At 38.3% G+C, this 27,740-nt stretch overlaps 1 protein-coding gene across 5 annotated transcripts in view; it reads right to left on the bottom strand.

Moving 5' to 3' along the window:
- TNKS (tankyrase) overlaps positions 1-20,152 on the bottom strand; it is a 204,371-nt gene extending 184,219 nt beyond the window's left edge. For 4 of the 5 annotated variants that reach the window (XM_029935480.1, XM_029935487.1, XM_029935495.1 and 1 more), the window contains exon 1: positions 19,436-20,149. In XM_029935480.1, the coding sequence (XP_029791340.1) occupies positions 19,436-20,111 (676 nt within the window). In that variant the 5' untranslated portion in view covers positions 20,112-20,149. Of the gene's footprint in view, positions 1-19,435 lie in introns of all 5 variants that reach the window. The other variant, XM_029935504.1, reaches the window with a different exon arrangement.
- Positions 20,153-27,740: the final 7,588 nt, after the last annotated feature.

The raw sequence follows: 27,740 nt of genomic DNA, 5'->3' as shown, positions 1-27,740 counted from the left end.
TCTTTTATGGCTGGGCACAGTGCTGCCTTGACCAAAATCTAAGATCTGTTTGTGAAGATTAAGGAGAAAATGAACTTTGAGTGAATCACCAAGAGTTTCTGCAACAACTCACCTGGTCTAGTTTCTATGACTCACCAGGGAGCGAACTCATGTTGGTTCATTTACAAATACACTTCTGCATCCTAATGTTAGAGTCTAAACTAAGGCCATTCAAAAATGTTTCAGTATCAAATGTGAGGTCATTTGGCATATATTCACCTGGTACAAGTTTAGAGATAGAAAACTGTTTCATTTATGTTTGACATTTTACACCTGCCTAAAAGTAAAGCTTCAATGGAACAACCATGGGCGATATTAAACTTTGTAACTAACAATTATGACTTCTAAAATGTAAGAGAAGGAGAAAAACGTAAGGTGCCTGGAGTTATTTTAAAGTGATATTTTTATTTATGGTAGCAAAGTCATAGCTTAAGGATATTTTTCACACTAATTGGACTGTCAGCAAAGCAACAACTACTGCACATCATTTGAACTGCGAAATCCATTGACCTACACTTATATACTCAATGAGAAAATTTATATTACATTTTCCACATTTATCTGTTTAAATTTTTTCCTTAAGGGTAGAAAGACCTAATTATACTCAGAAGATACTCAAAGTAAGACTAAAATAAGTTTGACATTATCTAGGAAATACTCATGAACTCTCACATATATTGTTGTTTCTCCTGATACAAAGAAATCCCACGAGCTAAGCTGGGGAAGATAAAAAGGTACTTGACGGCAGATGTGAATTGTTCACTATTCTCTCTAAAAACATCACAAAACACTAGAATCTTAACTAGTAGAAGAATGTACTTACTTTCTTAAGAATATTCCTTCCCATACAAATAGAAAGCAAAACAAAAATTCTTACCAATGACAATAAAATTACTTTCAATGAAACAAATTTACCTATGATATATTTATGCAACAGATAAAAGGTTTTTAAGTAACTTTTCTTTCCTGGTCAACAGACTTATCATTTACCTATTTAACACTGGTAGTTCCAGGTATCTGTGAGCACCTCTAAAAGTCCATAATAAACACAATAATTTATAACCTCACTGAATCTGAATCATACCTGTATCTTAGCTGATGTGTAAGAGGCAGCCTCAAAATTACAGGGGGTGCCTGGCAAAGGATCTCTACATGATCTTCTAATTTTACTCACTTTCTTGTACAGGCCTACCTCTAAAGTTTTTTAAGTTTCCACTTTTACTACATTTCATCAAGGAAATTACATGCTATAATGGTATTCTCTAATCTGGGGAGTAGGAAAAGTCTTGTGACATAGTCTTTTAAAAATGTCAAGGGCTTTTTGGTTGCCTGGATGGCTTAGTTAAGCAATCTGACTTCAGCTCAGGCCATGATCTCAAGGTTCGTGAGTTTGGGCCCCGCACTGGGTTTTGTGCTGACAGCTCAGAGCCTGGAGCCTCCATCAGATTCTGTATTTCCCTCACTCTCTGCTCCTCCCCCACTCGTTCATTTCTTTCTCTCTCTGTCTCTCTCTCTCTCTCTCTCTCAAAAATAAATAAACATTAAAAAAATACTCTCTGGACTTACTGAAATATATGGAGCTGTTTTTTATTGGTTGTATGATATTCCATTATGTAAGCTGTTTTTATTTAACCAGGCTTAAACAACCATTTGAGTTGAGATTTAGGCTCATGTTATGATCCCAGGGTTGTGGGATCGAGCCCCATGTCAGGCTCCACACTGAGTGGGGACCCTGTCTAAGATTCTCTCTGGGGAGTGGGGGGGCCTGGGAGGCTCAATTGGTTAAGTGTCTGACTTCGGCTCAGGTCATGATCTCACAGTTTGTGAGTTCGAGCCCTCATTGGGCTCTGTGCTGACAGCTCAGCACCTGGAGGCTGCTTCAGATTTTGTGTCTCCCTCTGTCTCTACTCTTCCCCCATTCGTGCTTGCTCTCTTTCTCTCTCTCTCTCTCTCAAAGACAAACATTAAAAATATTGTCCAGGGTTTTCTATATACTAGGTTAAATGTATGCAGTGTAATATACACAGAACCACAGATACCCAGTAACAAATTCCTACTTACTGTATAATAAATATTCTATGACAATGAAACATAAATTTTCTTTTTAATATTCAAAGTCATTATTGCTTCCTCTTCTTATTTCAATTCTAACTATATTAGTCTTTAAATAAAGAACTATTTTATACTTCATTAGGTCGAAAGTCACTGTTAAACAATAAGGAGTATGTATATTCTCTGTTGGTTCTAAAATAACAATTTAGAAAGCAAACTATAAAATGACTTCAATGTCAATGAAGTTGCATGTTCTTCATTTGTCAAAGGCAGACTCTCGCCAATTAATTTTTCCGTTTTTTTAGAACCTGATTTAGAAAAACATTCATGCTTGGATAAAATAGTACTTAACTAAATAGCAAGTATAATCAAGAATGTGCGCCTTCCCCAAACCCAATTGAGAAAGCACCAGAAGCAGAAGGAAAGAGATAAATCCCAGATTCCAGCTTTCTTCCCTAGAGGAAGAAAGAAGAAATGTCTGGGTACCACTGTGAGAAGAAACATCAGCTTAAGAGGAGAGGCCAGAAGAAGGTGTCCCAGTTGTGACCTATCACTCCTCAATACTGTCACATTGTCCACCACGCCACTGTGGAATATGAAAGCATACTAGGAATATAGGCATAGCATTGTCTGAGAAACTTTCAGCAGGGGGGTGGAGGGACTCACTGATGTCAGTGCAGAGCCAGCTTCAGGTCCTCTGTCTCCTCTCTCTCTGTCCTTCCCCTTCTCGTGCTTGCTCACTTGCTCTCTCTCAAAAATTAACATTAAAAAAAAAAAACTTCCTGCAATTACCCTTTTAGTTCATTTCACAGACTCAAAACCTGGAACAACTATAAAATTATAATTTCTGGAATCCCAAGCCAAGTTTTCCCCAGAGATAATAACTACCTTACAGGCTTGTAAGTAGTCAGTGAGTCACAATTATCAAAACTACTTCCTAAAACATAAAAAGTTATACAAATATTAGATGTTCTTAATCTCACTAGACTTGAATCTTAATCTGTGTTACATGTATCTTCAAGCAGTGATTCTGAAACCTGTCTGCATGTGAGAATCACTAGAGGAAATTAAAAAAAAAAAAAAACAAAAAAACAAAGGCCTGACCCTACTCCTGTGATTTGACTTATCTGGTCCAGGGTTAAGAATCACTACTCACAAAGTGAACATCAACATCAGCATTACCTGAGACTTGTTAAAAATGCAAAATCTCATACTCTACGCCAGAGCAACTCAACGAGAAATTTAGGGGGTGTAGTTTAAGAACCTGTTATAATAGACCCTTCAGCTGATTCTCATGCAGAGTTTAAAAACCATAGTTCTAGTGCTCTGGGATGTTTGTAATCTTCTGAAAATCACATGTAAAATTTGGTGTTTTAAGTATATCCCTGGGGTGAATGTCCATACCTGTCATCAGAGTCTCAAAAGAACGTTGACAAAATTAAGAACCACTTACATAAGCCCAGCAGCTTTCAAAGTGTGGTAAGTACCTCTATTGATCCCTGAGCAGCATTCTAGGGGTCAGAGAAGTCAAAACTATTAACAAAATAATACTAAGATGATTTTGCCTTTTCGTTATCAAGACACTGATAGTTCATGATTTCATAACATCATATGGTTGGTCATCTGAAGACTGGACTCATGGTGCTCTTGATGATACAAAGCAATGGTAGGTAAAACTGCTGATATCTTGGCATGAACCAAACAGTGGCACCAAACTATACTAACAGTCACTGCATTCTTTACCACCAGGTCATCACAGTTAAAAAAAAAAAAAAAAAAAAGTAGCCAATTTCACTTAAAAATGTCCTTCATGGGGATGGGGGCTCCCGGGTGGTTCAGTCAGTTCAGCATTTGACTTCAGCTCATGTCATATCTCATGGTTCATGGGTTTGAGCCCCACGTCAGGCTCTGCCCTGACAGTATGGAGCTTGGAGCCTGCTTCAGATTCTGTGTCTCCATCTCTCTTTCTGCCCTCCCCTGCTCATGCTCGCTAGCTCTTGCTCTCACTCTCCCCCCTCCAAAAATGCCACTAAAAAAATGTTCTTCATGAAAATGTAAATATTAATTGTGTTAAACTCCAGCCCTCGAGTTACACATCTTTTTTCATATTCTTGTGGCAAAAAATACACAGTAATCACTTCTACTAGACACCAAGGTTTGTTGTCTTGAGGAGCAACACTTATGCAACTATTTGAGCTCAGTCTGACCTGTATATTTGGCAGACATTTTCTTGAGCATGAACAAAGTGAACCTGTCACTTCGAGGTAAACAACAGTGTTTGTTCCAAATGACACGATTTGGGCTTTCAAGCAAAAATGAGCATGTTGTAAAACTTGCATCTGCTACCATGAGCTTTATCGTTTCCCAACACATAAGTGCTCTTCTGATAAGATTGGTGTGGTAGTAACAGATATGCTTTACAATTTCTTATAAAGTAAAATGTGTGGACATTTAGAAGACCTGCATACCTCAAACTAATATTTTACAAATGACCAAAAGACGTACAAGATCCATCTGAAAAAAAAGACCCATGGATTTCAAAGGGTATGAAAAACTCATTGATATGGCTTCAGAGTTCATGTTGCAAATAACCTTTAAGAAACCATTATTTATCAAATTTGGGTGTAGTACCAAAGAAAAACATCTATGCTTATCTAAAGATGCTACTAAAATAGTCCTTTCTTTTCAAACTATGTATCTGTTTAAAGCAGGACTTTCTCCATGTACTTCAATCCAACACAACAAAGGGCACGCAGAGGCAGATGAGACCTCTCGTCTATTAAGTCAGACATTAAAGTGACTTGCAAAGTTTAAAATAATGCCTCTCCTCATTAATTTATGTGTTGGAAAATAGTTACTTTTCATTAACAGTGTGATTAATATAAGAGAGTTTTTTATTGGTTTTTTTAAGTTCTCAATTTTCATTCCTAATATGATAAATCTCCCAAGACACAAACAAAAAAGCTCTTTCAGCTCTTTTTAAGAATGGGTGGTTCGGTCCGCTAACATTCAACTCTTGACTTCAGCTCAGATCATGATCTCACTGTTTGGTGAGGTCAAGTCCCCTGTCGGGTTCTGTGCTGACATGACAGCACAGAGCCTGCTTGGGATTCTCTCTCTCCTCTCTCTCTGCCCCTCCCCCACTCACACACAGTCTCTCTCAAATAAACACATATTTTTAAAAGAGAGTGTAAAAGAGTTCTGAGATCACAAAGTTTGGGAATGACTGCATTTTGATAATAAACTTCCTTAAAGACGGGAAAGAATGCCATTCTCATCATCCTGTTCCTTATGGCACTAACAGTTCTTGAGTTGTTATTGAACTAGTATAAAACCTTAGTAAAAGCCTAGGAATCATGCCAGATTCCTGAGAAATAGACCAAAGGGGGAAGACACACTATGGAATTGTCCCCGTGGCTGTTAATTAAACAAACTGCACAAAGTTCTTTTGAATTTCCATATATGTTTTACTAATAGTGAGTCTCACACTCCCAGAAAAAGATTACGGTCACTCTTAGAGATGTGAATTAACAGTGATGAAAAGCTTCTCTGCAATATATCAGTAGGATTCACTCTACTGAAAATGCTATTTTCCATATTTCATGCTGGTGATATTATGAAATGAGTTCTCTCTAGGACAACAGAAAGATCAAAATGCCACTATGATAGATACACCCGTTCAAAGACGTTGAATTGTAGTAAAATACCTGTAACATAAGATTTACCACTATAACCATTTTTAAGTGTACAATTTAGGGGCATTAAGTGCTTTCAAACTCTTGTGATTCCCATGTGTTTTATTCAAACCATATTTTTTCCTTGACTACTTTTATGAATCAAACAGAGCAGTTTACCTTCAAGATTTTCTAACAATTTTAAGTAGGCTTTATTATTTTTAAGTTTTTTAATGTTTATTTTTTAGAGAGAGAAAGAAAGAGCCCCAACTCAGGGCTTGAACTCATCAGCCCTGAGATCATGGCCTGAGTGAAAGTTGGACGCTCAACCAACTAAACCACCCAGGCGCCCTATCAATTTTAAGTAGTCTTTAAAAGAAAGGAGTTGTGGGACGCCTGGGTGGCTCAGTCAGTTAAGCATCCAACTCTTGGTTTTGGCTCAGGTCAAGGTCTCACAGTTTCATGAGATGGAGCCCTGCATTGGGCTCTGCATTGACAGTGCGGAGCCTGCTTGGGATATTCTCTCTCTCTCTCTCTCTCTCTCTCTCTCTCTCTTCCTCTCTCTCTCCCCCCCCACCTCACTGCCCCTCCCCTACTCTCATTCTCTCAAAATAAACAGACTTAAAAAAAAATGGGAGTTGCTAAAAGACCATTCTTCCACTTGATTACGAAATCTTCAAAGATTATCTCCAATCACACTTTTAATGTTTAAAAAGCAGTTGGTCAAAAGACCAGAGAGTCCAACATTCTGATAATTGCAAATGTTCCAATACTTTCCAAAAAAATATGGTCTCAATCAAATCCTAGTCACAATGCTTTAAGTAAGCATCTACATGAAGTTTTGCTCTATTTTAAATGCCTACAAAAAAAAAAAAGCTGGAAGGAAACATGCCAAAATGACTGTATGAGCTGCCTAGGGGTAGTGAGATAATGGACTTTTTACTGTACTTTCCAGAATCTGTACAATTACTTTTATTTTCAAAAAACAAACATAAGAACGTGGTAACAACTGTCTAATTACAAAATGACTCAAAAAATTTTATTTCTCAATGCTACCTACTTCCTAGTTGAGTTAGCACAGGCCAAATGATTTTAGACAGCCAAGTGGGGGTTTAAATCCAGCTCCAACATTTAACAGCAATGTGACTTCAGACAAGATATAATGCTCTTGAGTCTCAGTTTCTTCAGCTATTAAAAAAGACTTAAAATCTACCTTGTACTATTGCTGTAAGGGTTACGTAAAATAACCTTAGAAAAGCACAAAAATCACTCTAAGACAACTGTTATTTTTATTATTTTTTATACTACTATTGTTGTAATAATTTCAAAACTAAGTTCATTCACATATGTGGCAAAAGAGCGGTGAAAACACTTCGATGACAAAGGACTAGACTAATATACAAGGATTATTATTTACACATGTAAGAAAGTCAGGAGATCAGAAATCAGAGGCATTAACTAACGAAATTCACTTGCTCAAATATTTACAGTGCGAGAGCAATTCAATGAATTAAAGACTAAACTTCTCTTATTACATACTTCAAATTTATCTGCTTTCCTATAACTCCAACAGGATAACAATTACACATTCCTACTATTAAATTCTAGGATACAGGAGCAGGGAAGAGGAGCCAAGTTTTTGATAACTTGCAATAAATTTTTATATTAGTCCAAAAGGTTTTTCTTTTCTGAATGAGAATATTTTCCTGCAAAGAAGAAAGGCATAGTTTGGCACCTCTTCTCAATACATTAGTTTAAAAAAAATAGCTAAAATGTATTCATTCATTTACTAACTGTAACCCCGTGTCATTTCCTTCTTAAAAAAAAAAAGTCAGTAGGCAACAGGAGAACAACTTGAGCTTTTGGAGAGGGAGAAAGAAGTGTACATCTTATTAGCAAGAAGAATGAGAAGATCACAATGGTTTTTCCATGGTGGGTGAATGTATCAGAATGAAGGCATCTGATCTTCCAGGGTCTGGTTATACACACACATACTGCTCTAGCTTTTCAAAAGCATCATAACTGAGCATTAACCGGGCATCAGGAGATTTCGGTTCTTTTTAAACTATAACTGATGATGCAGGAACTTTAAAACATTTTTAGTCAATCAGGAAGTTCAGTTTGTTGTTAATATGCATCATCTAAAACTACCAAATGCCTCTTCACTTTTTAAAAAACCTACCATAAAAGAAACAAGTTGCAAGGCCAAATAAACCAACAAGCCAACAGCTACCACCACCATCAATGTACTTTTTGTTATAGAGAGAAGGCAAAAGAGAGAGGAAACTTTACATTATTTTATTTTCTTTTTCTACAATAAAAAAATACACTAGTGTAAACTGAGTAGGGAGCTGACACACTCCAAAAAGAAAAAAAAAAGAAAAAAAGAAGGAAAAGAGAAGAAAAGAGAGAGAGAAAAGGAAAAAAGGGACTTAAGCTCACAGTTTTTAATTCTACACACAAATACCTGAACAAACAGGCAGAACAAGTTTCAACTTGACAAAGAACCCAGCAACTTGCTGGATGGAAAAGCAATCTTGGACATCTGATGAAGCCTGAAAAGGAAAACCCAGGGAGCCCACAAAAACAAAAAACTCCTAATTTTTCTCAGTTACTCAAAAAATGATTTTTAGAAAATGACCTTCAAAATGATTCGAGTACCTAGGCTTCAGTGGAAATTCCATGATCAAGGCTACATCCCACTTGCCTGTGTATTTCTGTCAGAGGAATAAACATGAGTCAGAGTAACTTCAAGGACCTTGATATGGGCGGGGGGGGGGGAGGGAGAAGAAGAGGGGGTCTGGGAATAAGAATTTAAGAGACACTGGTCTCTTTAACTGTATCTACTGCATATTTTACAATGAACCATCCAAAAGATTTCTTTGTCATGAAGCAAAAGGAAGCTATTAAAGACTTTTAAGAATAGCTACTCTAGGGGCACCTAGGTGGCTCAGCCGGTTAGGCATCTGACTTTCAGTTTCGGCTTGGGTCATGATCTCATAGTTTAGGGGGTTCGAGCCCTGAGTCGAGCACTGGCAACACAGAACCTGCTTGGGACCCTCTCTCCCTCTCTCTCTGCCCCTCCCCAACTCATGCTGTCTCTCTCTCAAAAAAAAAAATAAATAAATTTTTAAAAATTACTTGAAAAAACTACTTTAAGAATAGCTACTCTAGTGTTTTTACCTGCATTTTATCACGACAATCTTGACGATGTTTATTCTTCTCCAAAATGAGGTACTACAATAAAATATATTTTCTTGGCATCAATTACGTTCCTTGATTACTTTTCTTCCCCTGAGATCTAAGCTTAAGATCTCATTTTCAAACATATGTATGCTCACAACCTGGCCCTTGATTGGCCTCCTATCCTCTGGATAGATTTCTTTACTCTTTTAACTGCCAAAGAATCACTTCAGATCTGAAAGGAAGGAACACCTAGCTGTGATCTATACAGTTCCTGGGGAAGGAAGGGATGCCCCAGGGAAAGAAATGGCAGAGTAGTAGACTAAACCTCTTATCAAAAAACCCATGTAAATAGACGATGAGGAAAGGATATTATTATTAAAAGCTCCTTAACAAAATGTCTCTAGTTAACGCCCGAAGAAAGCGATAGACTATCTGAGCTGAGACATAAAATGGTGATGTTTCATAATTTAAACGCTACTACTGTAAGAGATGAGCCTTACAGAGAGACTTCATCGATTCTAGATCAGAGTTGCATGTCCAACACGAGAAGAACAAGGGGAGTTACCCTCCATATATCGCAGACCTCCATTTTTTTCAGGCCCCTATTTTTATCCTTGGAATTACTTATCAATTTCTATAAAAATGAGCAATGAAAAAAAATTGAAATAAAATCCCATCCAAAGTTCTTATAAGAAGAATTTGAGCAGAATAACATCCCCCATAAATAATGCATGCCAGAAGAAAACACTCACAAAAACAAAATTATGATCTATTATTTCTTTTTGCTAAAAGGCAACAGTAAAACGATGCAAGATATGAAAAAGTCGCAAGATGTGAATTCAAAATAAGATGACAAAACTCAGAAAATAATTCAAAATTTAATAACGTCATGAGTAAAAACTAAACAAGAAGGAAAACAATAGTGAAAAAAATACCACAGAGAATGCCCTGTGATGGGGATCAGCAAACTACAACCCAGGAACCAAATATGGCCACCACCTGCTTTTATAAATAATGCTTTATTGGAACAAACCACACCCAGTCATTTATGTATTGTCTGCGGATACTTTTATGGCACAAAAGCAGAGCTGCATAGTTGAAACAGTTGAAACAAAGCCTATATAGGACACAAAGCCTGAAACATTTATTGTCTAGCCACAGAAAATCCTTCCACACTACTGCCTGCCTCAAGAAAAATAGAACGTAAAAGGAGAACATTTTTAGGGGCACGCGGGTGGCTCAGTCAGTTAAGTGTCTGACTTCAGCTCAGGTCATGATCTCACAGTTCATGGGTTCAAGCCCCGCATCAGGCTCTGTGCTAACAGCTTGGAACCTGGAACCTGCTTCAGATTCTATGTCTCCCCCTCTCTCTGCCCCTCCCCACCTTAAGCTCTGTCTCTCTCTGTCTCAAAAATAAATATGCATTTAAAAAAAAAGTTAAAAGAAGAAGATATTTTAAATAAAAAAAGGAGAACAGTGTTTAAAAGCAAAAAGAAATGAAGATGTATTTTTTGGAAACAGATTCAAGAGTGAGTGACAGTTATCAGGGTTTGGGGGAAGGTGGAAATGAGCAGTTAGTGTCTAAATGAGTACTGAGTTTATACTCAGAACTATGAAAAGGTTCTGGAAATGGACAGTGGTGATGGTTGTACGACACTGTCAATGTACTTCATGACACTGAACTACACTTAAAATAGTCAAAATGGTAAACTTTGTTACGTATTATTTTACCACACACAGAGAGAGCAAAGTAACAAATTTAGAAAGGTAAAAGCTTCAATATACATAAAAGGGAAAAAAAACCAAATACTAAAAACTAAAGTTCAAGAAAACTTTTCTAAAATAAAAGATCTGAAACTACATAAGGAAAAGGCACATTGTGTATCTGAGAAAATCAACTTAGAGGAGCTAAGACCAAGATATACTCTATTAGAATATGTTGCCTTTATGGAAGAGAAAAAAACTCCTTTGGACATCCAGGAAAAAAGACCACGGGAAAGAAAATCAGATCGCCATCACTTCCAACACTGACAGTTTTTACCAGAAGAAAATGGGATAATGTTTTAAATACTCAGGAAAGAAAATGAGAATCAAAGATTTTATAAACAGTCAAACTGACTTCCAAGAAGGCAACAACTGTTACTGACATTAAAAAATTTTTCAGACCATCCTGATTCCAGGACACCTTCCTGGGTAAACTCTGGAGAACAAGTGACCACCAAAATAACTGGAGACATCAATATCAGGACTAGCAGTGAGCATCTGCAGCAAGAATGGCTACAATTGTAGCTATAAATAATGATTTCAGGTATTTATTGCCATATAACAAACTATTCCAAAATCTATGGCTTATAAGAACAACTACTACTTCTTATTCTGTTGATACTGTGAGTTAACTAAGCTCAGTCATCTGGAGGCTTGATGAGGCTGGAATATCCAAGCTGATTCACTCACTCAGCTGGCAGTAGAAACTGACTGAAGCCACAAGTCTTATTTCTCTTCTCCATGGTCCCTATCAAAGCATGGTGGCTGGGTTCCAAAAGAGAAAGTTTCCAATGCATGAATGTGAAAATTTAAGACCTCTGAAAGCTGAAGTGTTACATAGCAACACTTCTGTCACATTCCATTCATCCTAGCAGATCACAAAACTAACTCAAATACAAGAGGAGGGAAATAGGCTTTTGCCTATTTTTGCCTGCACCTTTTGATAAGTGATGTAGCATACATATAGATAAAATGGAGGAATGTATGGTGGTCATCTTTGGGGACTATCTATCACACATACACTTGTAGAACTAAAACTAAATAAAGTTTATAAGAGAAAAACAAAGTAAATGTGCAAGACAGCTTGAGGATAGCTCCCAATGATCCCCATTCCCCATCGGACACACACTATTGTGGAACCCTACTGATTTCCTCTTAGCTAACAGAACTCTACAAAAGCTGATGAGACAATATTTGGGATACTATATTTCAGAAGGACTCTAGCTTCCACCTTGCTTGTCCTTCTTGCTCTCTCACTTGCTGGCTCTGAAAGAAGTCATATGTCATGTTGTGAGCTGCTCTATGGAACTGAGGGAGACCTCAGTCCAACAACCTGCAAGGCGCTAAATCTTGCTAACACTCACATGAACAAGTTTGGAAGCAGATTCTGCCCTCAGTCATCCCACAAGGTAAGACCGTACCCTGAGCCCACATTTTGATTGCAGCCAAATGAAAGACTTTGAGCCAGACGACGTGGCTGACTCATGCCCAGATTCCTGACCCACACCTGGAATCATGACCCACCGCAACTGTGAAAAAAGAAATGTTTGTGATTTTAAGCTCTTAAGTTTCCGGGTAGTTTCATAAACAACAATAAATAAGTAACACAGTAAGCTCAAAATAAGTAGAAAGAAGGAAATAATTAAGCGAACAAACAATGGAGAAAATTAACCAAGCTGAGAGCTGGTTGAAAAGATCAACAGAACTGTTAAGTCTCCTGGTAAGTCTAATCAAAGTAAACACATTATCGGTATGAAAAACAAAGGAGTTTATCTCATTAGCTCTTATAGACACTGTAATAGTAATAAAAAATATTATAAACAAAATTATGCAAACAAATTTGACAACTTAGATAAAATAAAGTCCTTGGAAAATATAACTCACCAAAATCAAGTGACAATTGAGACAATCTCTTAGCCGTCTATGCATAAAAGAAATTAAATTCAGTGTCAAAAATCCTCCCACAAAGAAAACTACAGATCTAGTCAGTGTCATTTGGGGATTCTATCAAATATTTGAGGAGAAACAATGGCAAGTCTCCAAAACTTCATTCACAAAATAGAGAAATGAACACTGCCAAATACACTTGACAAATACAAACAAAGTGTATTTGGCATAATCCTAATGCCAAAACTTGACACAGACATCCCCCCCCCCAAAAAAAAAAGAAACTACAGACCAATATTTCTCATAAATGTACATGTAAAAATCTTTAACAGAATATTAGCAAATAAAATCTAGCAATATATAAAATATATGTAAAAAGAATATATAAAAAGAATAACATACATCATACTTCATGGTGAAATATCAAACATTTTCCCCCTTAAGAGTTGAAAAAAGACAAAGATGTCTACCCTCATCACTTTTATTCAACATTATCAAGAAGATAAATAGAAGTCATAACTGTCTATTTGAAGATATGATTCTTTAATAAAATTCTAAGGAAATAGTAATTTTCTAGATCACAGGATACATGGTTAATATAGAAATTGATCAAATTAGCAAACAATTGAAAAATATTTTCAAATCTACTATAATGGCATTAAAATGCATTTTTAAAAATTAAGAATAAAAATCTCATGAAAGACTCCTATACTAAATTTTATGAAAATTGCTGAGAGAAAACAAAGCCCTAAATAACGTTCATGGATTGGAAGATTCAATATTGGTAAGATTCAATATTGGTAAGATGTCAGTCTTTCCCAGATTGACCAATAGATTCAATATAATCCCAATTACCATCTCAGCATGCCTTGTTGTATAAACTGATAATCTGATTCTAAAATTTCAATGAAAATGCAACTGATCTAGAAGATCCAAAGCATCTTGAAAAGGTTAGCCAAATTGGAACATTCAAACTATCTACTTCAAAACTAACTACAAAGCTACAGTTACCCAGCTAATGCAATTCTGACATAACAGGCAAATATATCAAGACAGAATAAGAAGCCTGAATACAGATCCCCCCACCCCCACTTATACAACCATTTGATTTCTGACAACGAAGAGAAAGCTATCCAACAGAAAAAAGAAAGTGTTTTCAAGAAATAGCATTAAAAAAAACACTTGATATGCACATAAGGAAAAATAAACCTCAACTCAACCTCACAGATAACACAACAATGAACATAAGATTGATCACAAACCTAAATGTAAATGCTAAAACCATAAAATTTTTAGTAAGAAACATTTATTATCTTTGTTACTTGGAACAGGTGAAAGTTCTTACCCAAGTCATAGGTCACAGAAAGCAAGAACTATAAAATAAACATATAAATAACATAAATTGAATTAAATTTAAAGCTTCTGTTCAAAGACCTTATTAATAATGGATCAGCATATGTGTAACATATAGCTAACAAAGGACTAATATGCAAATATATAAAGTACTCCCAAAATTCAACAATAAAAAGATAAACACAATGAAAATAAATTTTGTCCAATTAAAAAAAAAAGACAAAACTTCATAGAAGATATATAAATGGCAACTAAACACATGAAAAAGTCTTCAACATTAGACTTTGGGGAAATGCAAAATAAAATCACAATGAGATACCACACATTCCCACCAGAATCGTTAAAATTAAAATATCTGAGAACATGAAATGATGATGATGAAGATACAGAACAGCTAGAAATCTTACACCTTACATTAATGGGAATGTAAAATGGCACATCCACTTTGGGAAAACATCTGTAAATTTCTTAAAAAACTGAGTATTTACCTACCCTAAGCCCCAGCAATTTCAACACTAAGTATTTGCCCAAGAGAATAAAAGTCTATGTCCACAAAAAAAAAAAGTTTTTTACAGAAATGTTCATAGCAGCTTTATTCACTATGGTCCAAACAAAACTGGAAATATCCTAAAAGTTCATCAATAGAAGAAATAAACTAACTGTAGCACTTTCATATAATGAAATACTACTCAGTAGTAGTAAGGGGCTATTGAGACATCTTACAACACCAAAAACAACAGCTGAGCAAAATATATCTTACAGAAAAAGAGTAGATATTACATGACTCCATTTTTATGAACTTCTAAAACAGGCAACTTACAATCTAGAGTGGACGAAAAGAAGAGTATTTGTATCTGGGACAGGGATGGAGGGAGTGGGCATGAAGGAACTTTCTGAGGTCACAATGCCTTTCCATAAGGGTTTGAGATGCCACATTTGTCAAAACTCAATGAATGGGGGCGCCTGGGTGACTCCGTCACTTCAGCAACCCTACTCTTGCTGTCAGCTCAGGCTGTGATCTCACAATTCGCGAGATCAGCCCCACAACTGGCTGTGTGCTGACAGCGAGATGCCTGCTTGGGATTCTCTCTCCCTCTCTCTGGGCCCCACCCCTGGTCTTGCACATACACACATACTCTCTCAAAATAAATAAACTTCAAATTACTTAAAAAGAACTGTGAGTGTACAAATAAAATTTGTACAGATTTTACATTAAAACACAACTTTGTAAACAAATACTGAACTCTAATAATATGCACATTCTGGCAAACTTAGGGAAGGTGTACAGATCTTGCAATTTATACTGACCTGCCCCCCCAATAGACTGATAAACAGAAGAATATACAAGCAGATATATATAAATAAATTATAGTATTTTCTTTTATATAAACACTCCTCTATTGTTGACTAGTTTTATGTAACATCTTACAAATAGTTATTTTGTTCTTTAAATCACTTGCCTCCAAAGAGAGCCGCAGTTAAAGCAGAAGAGAAACTTACCAACCACATCTTTCGAACTAAAAGTTTGGTGTAACTTTTTTTTACATGGTACCTTAAACAAAGCATAAAGCTTTAAGAAAACACTAAATAAAGGATAAAATGGGAAGACATTTATGAAGCTAGTTCCTGTTACAAATTAGACCCTTCTTAAACACTGAGATAGGGCATTTGCTTAAAGTACAATCAAAGCTTGCCAAAGAATGCTAAGAGTCCACTCCAGGACTGAAGTGTTCTGACTCATTTTCATAGCCACCGATGGGCAACAGTTCAGAAAACAGGCTGCTTTTTATGTGTGCTTTTATCAAGTGTAGGGACTTCATTTATACCATCAAGGTCACAAGAAAACATAAAACTGCCATACATATTTTGCTGGTTTTGATACTGAAGTGCCTCATATTACATATCCTAATCTTATGTTAATTAACAACTTAGGAAGTCTATTTCAAAATTTCATCAATTTAAATACTATGAAATCTTGGAATTCAGTGCTTTGTTAAAGTCTTTTTTTTTTTTTTTTTTAAGGACCGCATCTAAACTTTTCTTTAAAGAGATCCCATGAGAACATACTGGTCCTTATAACAAAAATATGTCACTACTAGGAACTGAACACTCCAAATTGATACTATTTATAAAGCTTTGGCTGCTGTCCTTTAAATAATAGAAAATCAGGGTCAAGGATTTTATCTGTAGGAGAAGTCTTATATAAACTCTAGTCAACAATGAAAAGACTGGATCCTTTTGATATGGCCATCTTATGAAGGCATTAGAAATAGTATTTTGAGAATCTGCATAAACAATGGAAACGAGATTAGGTTTCTAATTGTGGATAGGGTGATTCCATTATTGTGTCTAAGCCATATTTTAAATAAATAATTATCACAGCCCAAAGTGGAATAGAAAAAAATGTTTAATTCTGCTTCTAGAAAGAATTATAATATTTTTTAAAGTTATAAGGACTTAGGGGTGCCTGGGTGGTTCTGTGGATTAGGCCATGGACTCCCTGTTTCTGTTCAGATCCTGATCTCATGTATCATGGGTTCGAGCCCCGCAAAGGGCTCTGCACTAACTGCACAGAGCCTGCTTGGGATTCTCTCTCCCTCTCGGTTCCTCTCCTCCCTCTCTCAGGATAAATAAATAGTTATTTAAATAAAAGTTGTAAGGGTTTAAATATGACTTCATATCACTTGAGATCTTCAAAATGGTTCCATTTCACTCTATACAACTGTAAACTCATTTCTAAATGGAAACAAAGGCACTAGCTAACACTCTTCCTTTTCAAGCTTTGCTTGGCTAGATTGGACTCATCCTTTAAATCCCTCTCTATCTAAAAAGACTTCCTTAAATGCTGTAAAACCAGGACAAGAATCCCTACTGCCTCCTCCACAAAAGTTATTTTCCAAAACTCCAGGTTACCCATTTAATGGGTTTTGTCATCACTACTGTTCTTGTTTATTCTTCCCCATTAGACTGTATGCTCTTTAAGAGCGAGGACTACCTACCACATCAAAATTGAATGACCTGTGACAAGGAACAAAACATTTGTGGAACAAATGAATTACAATTTAAAAATTTTTCCATCCAAGGGACTGTTCCAATTTCTTCTATAAAACAGCTTTTCTATGGCAATTCCATTACTAGCATTCTAACCAAGAGTCAACTGAGAATTATTCCTAACTACTGATCCGACACTATGCTATGCACGCGAACATGGAAGTATGATAAACTGACTGCAAAGTGTTATGCCACGTACAGTTTTTATCTGTTTTCCACAACCAAACTAAAAAATTTTTCTTAAACAAACAGTTCAAAGTCAGGTTCTCATAATTACAAAATAGTTACGGGGCTGTGTGTTATTGTCTTGTAACTTATCTGGGGACACATAAAACTCTGAAACAGAATAAAAAGTAACTATTGTAGCAAACAGAAGAACAGATTTAGAAAACAAGCACTGTTTTATGTGTGACTAATCCTAAATAAGTACATTATCACAGAAATAAACATAACTATTCTCTGTTAATGATTACTTATAATGCAGTACAGTGAGGAATGACAAGATTTGTGACGTGTGCTAGAATAGTCAAATTTAGAACAAAGCATGCAAAGGAAACAACCTCAGTTGATTTATTTCATCAGACTTAGATCTTTCATTTGACCTAAAGAAAAAGAAATACTATTTCATCTAAAATAAGCAACACTCTTGAGCAAATAGCTAGTTATATGGGCCTGTTTATGATTCAATTCACTAAATACCAAATAGTACCTATACTAACTAGTGAGTGTCTATACATTAAAAATGGATCCAATAATCTAATAATGATTTCCTGTTTCTCATATTGCTGATCATGACCCACTAACGAACCACAAACAGCATTTGTAAAAAATGAAATGGAATAGTATATAAAATATAAGAAGACAGCACATGCAATAAAGGAAAGTATTATTTCCCGAAACTTTTGATTCAGTTTGTGAGAGAGACAATGTAAAATACATTTCTAAGTATAGGCTGCCGTAAAAAAAAAAAAAAAAAAAAAAAAAAAAAAAATGTGTGAATGCTACTCTTAGAGTCCCCAGTTACTTCTTCCCTTAATACACTGCAAAAGCAGAAACTTTCCATCACACCCATTCACGAAATGAAAAGTGACCTTAACCTAGGTATCGGGTTTAATAGTTTAAGCTTGATTACACAAACTCTAAAATCAAATGCAATGCAAATCCAGGTTCCATGATTTTCCATGTGAATTTGGACTTATTGAAATATGTGCTTTACTTTTGTCATCTGTAAAATGAGGGTAATAATATCTTTCAAGTTGGGGTAAAAATATATATAATACACATAGTAAGTTCTTAACATACCATAAATAGAACAAATTGAAAGAGTGATAGGTATTATCAACATGGCAAGAAACTTAACAGGAGGTATCTTCAGTGTGTTCGTGTGTGTGTGTGTGTGGTGCTTTTTCATTTTGTAAATTTCTGTCCTGTATGAATTTTATAATGTATATAAAACATATACATTTTAAAATGTTCTAAGGTATGTAACATTATTACCTTTATTTTTAAAGAATATCAATAGTAAATACCTGGGCAGTGAGATTATGGTCCTTTTTGAAATACTTCTCTGTATTTTATAAAAATATATTAAGTATTTTTAAAATATATTAGGTATTTAGGCCAACTACTTGATTTTACAAAAGGCAAAAAGTGTATGGTCCAGAGTTTAGGAACTAGTAGGGTTTTTCTGTAAAACTAATGTGCCCGATGCTTCTCACTAAATCCTCACACAAACTTGGTGTATCATTTTTGCCCATGAGAAAGACGAGGCAACGGAGATAACGAAAATTGTCTATCAGACAAGTAACAGAGGAGTGTCTAGAACTTCAAAGCCTTTATTTCTTCTACCATCACATAATGCATCCAAATATTCTTCTCCAGTTGTGTCATAAGGCATATTTTAATCTACCCAATTAGACTGTAAACTCCTTGAGAAAGGGGAACAGTTTCAGATACTTCATTTATGTCTTTCATTGGCTTACTAAGTGTACCACAGATACTTCAACACTTGTTGAGTTACATTAAACCTTTTTTGGTCTAGACTATCCTCATGTAACATATCCTTGTAAAACCGAAATAAACTAGCAAACAAACGACAAAACTCTCAAGACTGCCCAAATCTAACTTTATTCGTTCACATTCATAAACCAAAAGTTTAAGTATACCCATATCTGGAGACTACCTCTAAGGGAGTTTGGAAAACGAGTAGAAGGATCACTGTGCGAACCTTAAAAAAGAATGGATTCACATATTCCCACACCACGCCCCCGTCTCCAGGCTCTAACCTAAAGAAAGGAACCTCTAGTCTTCCGGTGAGGTGTAGAGGAACCATAACCACGCCCCCATTTTAGTCTACCAGAACTTGTTTTCTATCCCTGCCCAGACCCCTGTCCCCAAGACCAAAACCCTTAAGAAACAAAGTCTCTGACCTGCAGCGAAGTGCAGGGGAGAAGACTTCCGGCCGGCCATGTCCTTAGCATTCACGTTTGCCGCGTCCACCAGCCTCTTTACCCGGGACACGTCCCCATTGCGACAGGCCTCCAACAGTTCCCGTAAGGCCCCGCTTACAGCCGGGACCCCTGGCCCAGGGCCCGCCGCCCCAGGCCCCAATGTTGCTGTGGTGCTAACTCCTGCCGCCTCGGGGCTCTCCGCCAAGCTCGATCCAGGGGAGGATGGAGAGGAAGATGAGGAAGAAGTCGGGGAAGAAGAGGACGACGGTGAATTGTTACTGACACCGCCGGCTGGGTTGGGAGCGACCCCGACGGCAGATGAAGCGGAAACCGCCGGGGCCCCGGGAGCGGCGGCGGCGGCTGTGCAGACAGTGCTGGTGGTACTGCAACAGCTGGTACTGTCAGCCGGCTCCGGGGATCGAGGCCTGTCGGGCGGATCCCGACTGCCATCCCCCTCCGGCAGCGCTAGGCCGTGCCGCGGGGAGGCGAAGGGGGCCAGGCCACCCGCTGTTGGGGAAGCTGGGGTGGTCCCCGGGGCCAGGCCAGGGCTGAGTGGGGGGGGAGGCGGCGGCGGGGGCGCCGAAGCCCCTGGGGCGGGCTGGAGCTGTTGTTGATGATGGTGGTGATGATGCTGAGAGCGACGCGACGCCGCCATCTTCGGACTCCCCCAGCACTGTCACTGCGGCAACGGCCCCACCGCCCGCCCTCACTTCCGACCGCTAGACCAATTAGCAGCCAGCGCACAGGAAATGATGCTGGGCGGAGTGGGAGGAGCCAAAGAGAAGGAGGGAAGTGTTGGGAGCTCAGAGAACAGCCACGGACTGGGGCGTGGCTTTGTAACTGAGGGGCGGGCTTTGTGACGCCTTGGCGGGCTGGCTGCGGAGATTTGAAAGTTGGAGCCGACCACTCCGTAAATGGGGCACTTTTCCTCCATTCTCGCTTTCAGCTTGCTTGCCTTGCCCTGCTCGGTTCTGTTGCCACGTCTCCTCAGTCTTCCGTATCTTGCTTCAGAGCGTGCTACTGAGGCGTAATTCAGTGCAAGAGGTACTGTATCATTTATCATGTCTCAAGTGGCCTCGTCTGAGAAATGGAACTGCAAGTACCCAACTCACAGAATTGTTAGAGGAATTAAATGAACAAATGTACACAAGCGCTCTGACCGTTACTAAAACTTAACTACATTTAGCCCATCGGTAATTTTTTTTTCATGGAGTCCACCCATCCTATCCCACTATCACCCTCTCCCCGTTATTCTCTTGGTCTTTATGTTCCTTCCTGTAAGTATCCTCGCTCTGTCCACTTTGTTAATACTCCATTTTAAAACAGTGGTTCAGGGGGCGCCTGAGTGGCTCAGTCCGTTAAGCGTGGGAGTCGACTTAGGCTCAGGTCAAGATCTCAAGGTTGTGAGTTCCAGCCCTGCATGGGGTTCTGTGCTGGCAGTGCAGACCCTGCTTGAGATTTTCTCTCTGCCCTTCCCTTGCTCACACTCTCAAAATAAAGAGTAATTAATTAAAGGTTTAGATTGGCAAGATTGGAATTGAGGTTCGTAATTTATTAGCCACTGCATCTCACGTTCTCCTCTGCAAAATCGAATTAATAGTTAAGTAATTGTTAACTATTAAAATTATGACTTTTCTATTCTATTATCTCTGTGCTTTTATTTCTCACCGAAAGTTCAACTCAAATAATTATGAATATGTTCCTTTTGAGTTCTTTTTAGCTGAAATTTTCTTCCCTAATACTCTCACCTCTGTTCTCTCTCCCTCCCAAACTAAGATAAAACTTGACTGCTATCCATCATTCACCTTCACATGCCATTCTTTAGCATCTACTTTTTCTCTCTTTCCCCTGCCTATACCTGTTTTTTTTTTTTATCTGACATCAAAAGAGATGTGTCAGTGCATGGGATAATTTCAGTGCAATATCCATTTCCTATTTAATATCAACTATGCGTTGTAGACGTTTAAACAAAGAGCATTATTCCAAAAGAGGGGACTTAGATGGAGACTGCATCTTAAGAAAGACTGAGGATCATGTGGGTCAAGTAGAAATTGGTCATGGCAGAATATTAGATCAGGTATTGTTTCATATGTTATTCATACATTCATATGTTATTAAATATAACTACTGTGGTGTTAATATTCCCAACGAAATAAATGGGTTTATTTAGGAATACCATCTATACAAAACAAGGTCAATAACATAATATTATGAGTGACATTTGTTATCATCTCATCTGGGATTACAGATTATAACTCTCAACTGTGTGCATCTGTTTCACACCTTTGTGCCATTGTTCAGAAATGTGTGGCTGGATAGGAAAATTCCATCAGTACAGTTAAACATCTGCTCATGATACACATTTTCCTGGTTTTGAATCTTTTTCTTTAAATTTATTTCTTTATATTGTAAGAGAGAGAGAGCGAGCTTGAGTGGGGGAGGGGCAGAAAGAGTGGGAGAATTCCAAGCAGACTCTGCACTGTCAGGCGCAGGGCTCGAACTCACAAAAACCGTGAGATCATGACCTGAGCTGAAATCGAGTTGGATGCTTAGCTGACTGAACCACCCAGGTGCCCCTCTCCTGGTTTTGCATCTTAGTACACAGCACAGGATAGTATTGAGAAAAGGGGTTTATCAACATAATACATTAGATGCTGCAACTCACCTTGCACCCCCTTGACTATGGCCATTTTTCCGGAATGGGAGGCATAAGGAATATCCCACCTGGTCCCTGATGTCCAATTCCTCACAGATCATGAGAAGTAGTAATGTTTACCCTAATTCAAATGTATCCACTGTGTCTATCAGTACAAAACAAGAAAATTTCTGCTGGATAAACGGGCCAAATTGCCTGAAACTATTCTACTGGTAAACTAGCTCTGAAAATGCATTCGATCAATTGGAAATTCCCTTTTCCCCCCTCCAATGCAAAGTAGTAAAGATACTTAACATTAAGTATTTATAAGGGTTAGGTTTATATGGACTAATGATGAGCTCTAAACAGGAAAGGGCACATATCATTACCTAGTCTTTTACAGCTATACACAATTCCATGAGGGATGCACTGTACTTAATGAAAAGAGCAAAGCCTGAAGTCAAATGGGCTTGAATCACGTCTCTGACTCTTCCTAGTTGGTTAATCTTGGTAGATTCAGCTCTGTCATTCAAAAATTCTGATTTTATTATAGCATTTTCAAGAGGATTAAAGGACCTGGCTGTTTTATAAGTACTTCTCAAGTGTTAGTTTGCTTCTCTTATGTGGCATACATAAGGTTTAACGGGAACTCAGGGCCACTATTGATGCTATCCCCTTACAACTTCCTCGGTGGCAGAGATAGTGGCTGGGAATAAACATCCAACATTTTACATGTAACAGGAATCTTAAGCAAAGAAAGATCAGGTTTAATTGTTTCTTCATATGAAAATTCAAGATTTTATACAGGCTCTATCTCCAAGAATTATGGAGAATTATAGTTATGTGGCACCCTATCACTTTCAAACATATTTTCAGAAAAATCATGTCATGTGGTATAAAAATGTGAATACATAACACTTGCTGAAGCATTATTGTTGACACAAAAGGAAGAGCCACCAGCTCAAAGGGCACTCGCCTTCTGGATGGTGATATAATGTTTGGTTTTTCCCTATAGGGATCATAGGAACACACTTTGTAAGTTACACAGTTTCCAAACCTCAGCTAGACTTGGTGTGGTTATTCCATCCAAGTACTTCTCATCGATCTGCCCCAGATCCAAGTTCACTGGTAGAATCTTAGATATACCAAGTCCACGTATTCTCCCATGCTCTGAGCAAAGCCTTCTCTGCAAACTCTGAAGCACGGACTAGAGCTATGGTTTAGCTGAGGTGGTGCCATTTCCTCACCTTGGCCTTGGAAGATGTCATTCATAAGTCAGACATAGCTATTATACCCATGGCCTGGATTTCTCTATGAAAGTAGAACTGAGCTGAGAGAAACTTTAGCTGAGTTGCCATTCAGAAACCCAGGAGAATACTTTCTGGTAAGGCCATCGATACGCAACAGCTGCGTCCTGCTGACCACATGGTATCTGAGGAAGTTTCATTAAATGGAAAAGCTAAACAACTTATTACAGTGCAAGAAAATTACAGTAATTTGAAGACCCCTATATGTTAATTTATTAAATTTTCAGTTGCTTTAGAAGATATCTCTTCCATAGCAGGGTCTCTGGATACTGTTCCTAAGACATTGATAGTCTGCCCTCCGATAACTTGGGTTTTCTTCTGGTGTGGTCTGCACACTTGAGACTAGTCACTTCGATGTGAAGTATTAATTTCAGACAGGGAGGCAATATAATATAGTAGTAAAGAATGGATTCTGCAGGCACCTGTGTGGCTCAGTTGGTTAAGTGTCTGACTCTTGATTTCGGCTCAAGTCATGATCTCACGGTTCCTGAGTTCAAGCCCCATGTTGGGCTCCGCGCTGATAGTGCTTAGTATTCTCTCTCTCTCCCTTCTTGTCTGTGCCCCTCCCATGCTCTCTCACTCTCTCAAGATAAATAAATAAACTTTTAAAAAGTAAAGTAACATAAAAAAAGAACATGGATTCTGCATTTAGATTGCATAGATACGAATCCTAGCTTTGTCACTAGTTAGCTATGTGTGACTAAAGGATACCACATCCTACGTTTTGACACAGATATATAAAAACCTATTTGCTGTGCTTTAAAAAAGTGATAAACAAGCTTTCCAACTAAAACATTCTTTTCCTTCTAAGCATTTTTTACAAAAGTAATTAAAATCAGGTGTGTGTGTGTGTGTGTGTGTGTGTGTGTGTGTGTTATGGATTAGCATGTAGCTTCCTCCTCAAAAGAGAGAAATACCTGCTATCCCCAAAGTCATAAACAAGTCTAGAAAAGTTCCAGAAAGTTCTAGAATGTGTTGATAAGGAATGGCATAACTGGCTAATAATGCACGTGTAATGATGCAACCACTTATGTAAGTTTGGGTGTGGCTAACCTGAATAGGGTGATGTGAGAGCAAACCAACAGGTGGTGAGGCAGAGCATGAGGCTACCAGCCACGCCGTGATGAACATACATGCTCAACTGTCAGGGGTTGCGGACTACGGCAGAGAGACCGGGCCCTCACCCCCAGTGAAGACTGGAGTAAAGACCTTGGCAACCGGAGCCCACCAGACCTCCTGGCTGGAGTCAGTGGCAGTCAAGCTGTTGAGAGGCACTAGTCAATCTTCTAACAGGCAGTAGGGGCCTTCACCCCCTTTCTCCTTTTCCTTTCTTGCAGTTCTGCTTAGTTTATTGAGAGAAACAAATGAGTAAGAGTTGTCTGAGTTAAATGATTTTTATGTGCGACTTCTCATAGGATTGCCTACTTCCTTCACATCTTGTCTTTGGTTTGATGTTGTTGCTCAGAAGACATTGAGCAATCCAGGAAAAGTTATTTAATCTCTCTGTAAACCAAACAGCAAGGCAGAGATATAAAGCTTTGTTGTGAGAAGTAAATTAGTTAATATATGCCAAGTGCTTAGAACAGCTCCCAGCACATGACAAATGCTATGTAAATGTCAGCTCTTATTCCAAAAGATATATGCACCCCTAGGCTTATTGCTGCATTATTTATAATAGCCAAATTATGGAAGTAACCCAAGTGTCCATTGATAGATGAATGGATAAAGATATGGTGTATATATTAACAGAATATTATTCAGCCATAAAAAAGAAGGAAATCTTGCCATTTGTGACAACATGGATGGCTCTAGACAGTATAATGCTAAATGAAATAAGCCAGTTAGAGAAAGACAAATACCACATGATTTCATTCATATACGGAATTTAAGAAACAAAACAAATGGACAAGGAAAAAAGAGACAAACTAGAAAACAGACTCTAAACTATAGAGAACAAACTGATGGTTCGCCTTGGGGCAGGAGGATGGGTGAAACAGATGTAGGGCATCAAGAATACACTTACCGTAAGGAGCACTGAGTACGTATAGAATTGTTGAGTCTCTGTATTGTACACCTGAAACATAACACTGTATGTTAATAAACTAAAATTTTAAAAATAAAATAAAAGTCATGGAAAGTTACAAGTAAATGTCAGCTCCTATTACTATCAAGAACTGGGGAAGACCTCTGGTAATGGAATATTAAAGGTTACCTGGGAGATGTGACCAGTGTTGCCTGCGCAATAGCAAGCAGGTTTCTTTTCACCCAGTGACATTGATATCCAGCCTCTTGCAACTACTTCTTTTTTTTACTTGGCAAACAGATCTGGTAGGCTCTACTTGCCAAGGTCTTAAAGGAAGGTCTAGTAAGCTTGGAAACTGAAAAGGCCTCTAACATTTGGGGAAATGAAAATACCATCGCTTTTGGCTGCAGCCAAGCATGGGGGAGGTGGAGATTGCAAAGGAGGGCACCTCACAAGGGAAGTATGCAGGTTTCTCCCTCAAAAGATTCTGTCCCACTCCATGTGCTGAGAAACCCCTGTGGCTATTTTATGGGAGACCACCTCAAAAGAACCCAGCAGCCATGGTCCTGAGGTCACTGAGAAACAGGATGTTTGCAGAAGAAATCTCCCATAGAAGATGCACTTACCATAAATCTGCAAGCATGTGAGAAGGGCCAACAGCGTGAGAGGAACAACAAACCCAGCAAATGAAAGGACCTACGTCAGAGAAAACAATGGAGCAATCCACAATTTATTTTTATATTCCTATTTCCGCCTTGTGGTAAGCTGAATAATGACACTGCAAAGATACCCATGTCCTTGGAACTTGAGGGTGTCATGCTAAGTGAGATAAGTCAGGCAGAGAAGGACAGATACCATATGTTGTCACTCAAATGTAACAGGAGAAACTTAGCAAAGACTATGGGGGAGGGAAAAGGGGGAAAATAGTTGGGGAGAGGGAGGGAGGCAAACCATGAGACACTCGTGAATACTGAGAACAAACTGAGGGCTGATGAGGGAAGGGGAGAGGGGAAGCGGGCGGTGGGCATGGAGGAGGGTACTTTTCAGGATGAGCACTGGGTGTTACATGGAACTATAAAAGAAAAAAAAAGATATCCATATCCTAATCTCTGGAACCTGTGGATTTAAGGTGGCAGATGGAAGTAAGGCTGCTAATCAACTGACCTTAAAAGAGGGGATGTTCCCCGATTTTGTGGGTGGGCCTAACATAATCACAGGAATTCCTAAATGTGCAGAAGGGAGGTGGAAAAGAGATTGTCAGAAGCAATGTGAAAGGAAATCAACCAGCCATTGCTGGCTTCGGAGATGAAGGAAGGGAGTCACAAGCCAAGGAATGTGGGCAGCCTCTAGAAGGTGCAAAGGAAAGGAGACGAACACTCCTTTAGCATCTCCAGAAAAGAATGCAGCCCTGCCTACATCTCGATTTGACTCCAAAGAAGCCCATGCCAGCCTTAAGTCCTGCAGAACTATAAAATAATACACTCATGATGCTTTACGCTACTCAATGTGTGATAATCTGTTATGGCTGCAAAAGAAAACTATTGGATTTGTTGGAAAATGGACTGATACAAAGCACCCAGCCCACTTTTCTGCATGACGATAGGCTAACGTGGCATAGTGGCTGCCACTTGCTATTGCCAGATGGCAATTATTCCCTATCATTTCTTTTATTAGTTTATATCTAGCTGGCTTTACCCAGTTAAGGTTCCCCCCCACAGTGTTTTCTATGTGCCATGTGCCATATCAGGCAGATTACCAAGGTGGATTAGGCCTGACCTTAAATGCTGAATGTTTATGGTTGAGTAGAGAAGATAGATTCATAAACAGTGCTGGGTGTGCTCCAACAGGTACATCCTGGGTACCGTGGGGACACAAAGCAATGTATAGTCCAGTTTTGGGTTTGCCTGCAAGGAAGCAATAACTCCATGTCACACTGAGATCCTAGCCCCAAATAGCACCATTATCACTGTCACACAGTACCTGCTCCATGTCATATATATATGACACATAGTACCATATATCCTACGTGCCTTGTCAACATTAATTCACTTAGTCTTTCCAATAATTCTGTCAGGTAGCTATTGTTATTAAATGCATTGCACAGATAATAAAATGAGGAACTGAAAATTTAGGCTGCTTACCAAGGTCACGTGAGCATTAAGTGTGGAGCCACAGTTTGAGCCTAGGGATTTTGGCTTTGGTGTCTGGGCTTTTAGCCCCTGCTCTACACCACCTTCTATGGTAACTCCAGCACCTTTGTATGAATGTCAGAACTGGAATTAATGCCTGTGCTCACAGTGAGACCCACATCTTCCCTGG

The sequence above is a fragment of the Suricata suricatta genome, chromosome 1 (genome assembly GCF_006229205.1).
Source record: "Suricata suricatta isolate VVHF042 chromosome 1, meerkat_22Aug2017_6uvM2_HiC, whole genome shotgun sequence".
In the NCBI taxonomy this organism is placed as follows: Eukaryota; Metazoa; Chordata; class Mammalia; order Carnivora; family Herpestidae; genus Suricata; species Suricata suricatta.
The sequence above is the reverse complement of the archived record's forward strand: the minus strand, read 5'-3'. Positions and strand labels throughout refer to the sequence as shown.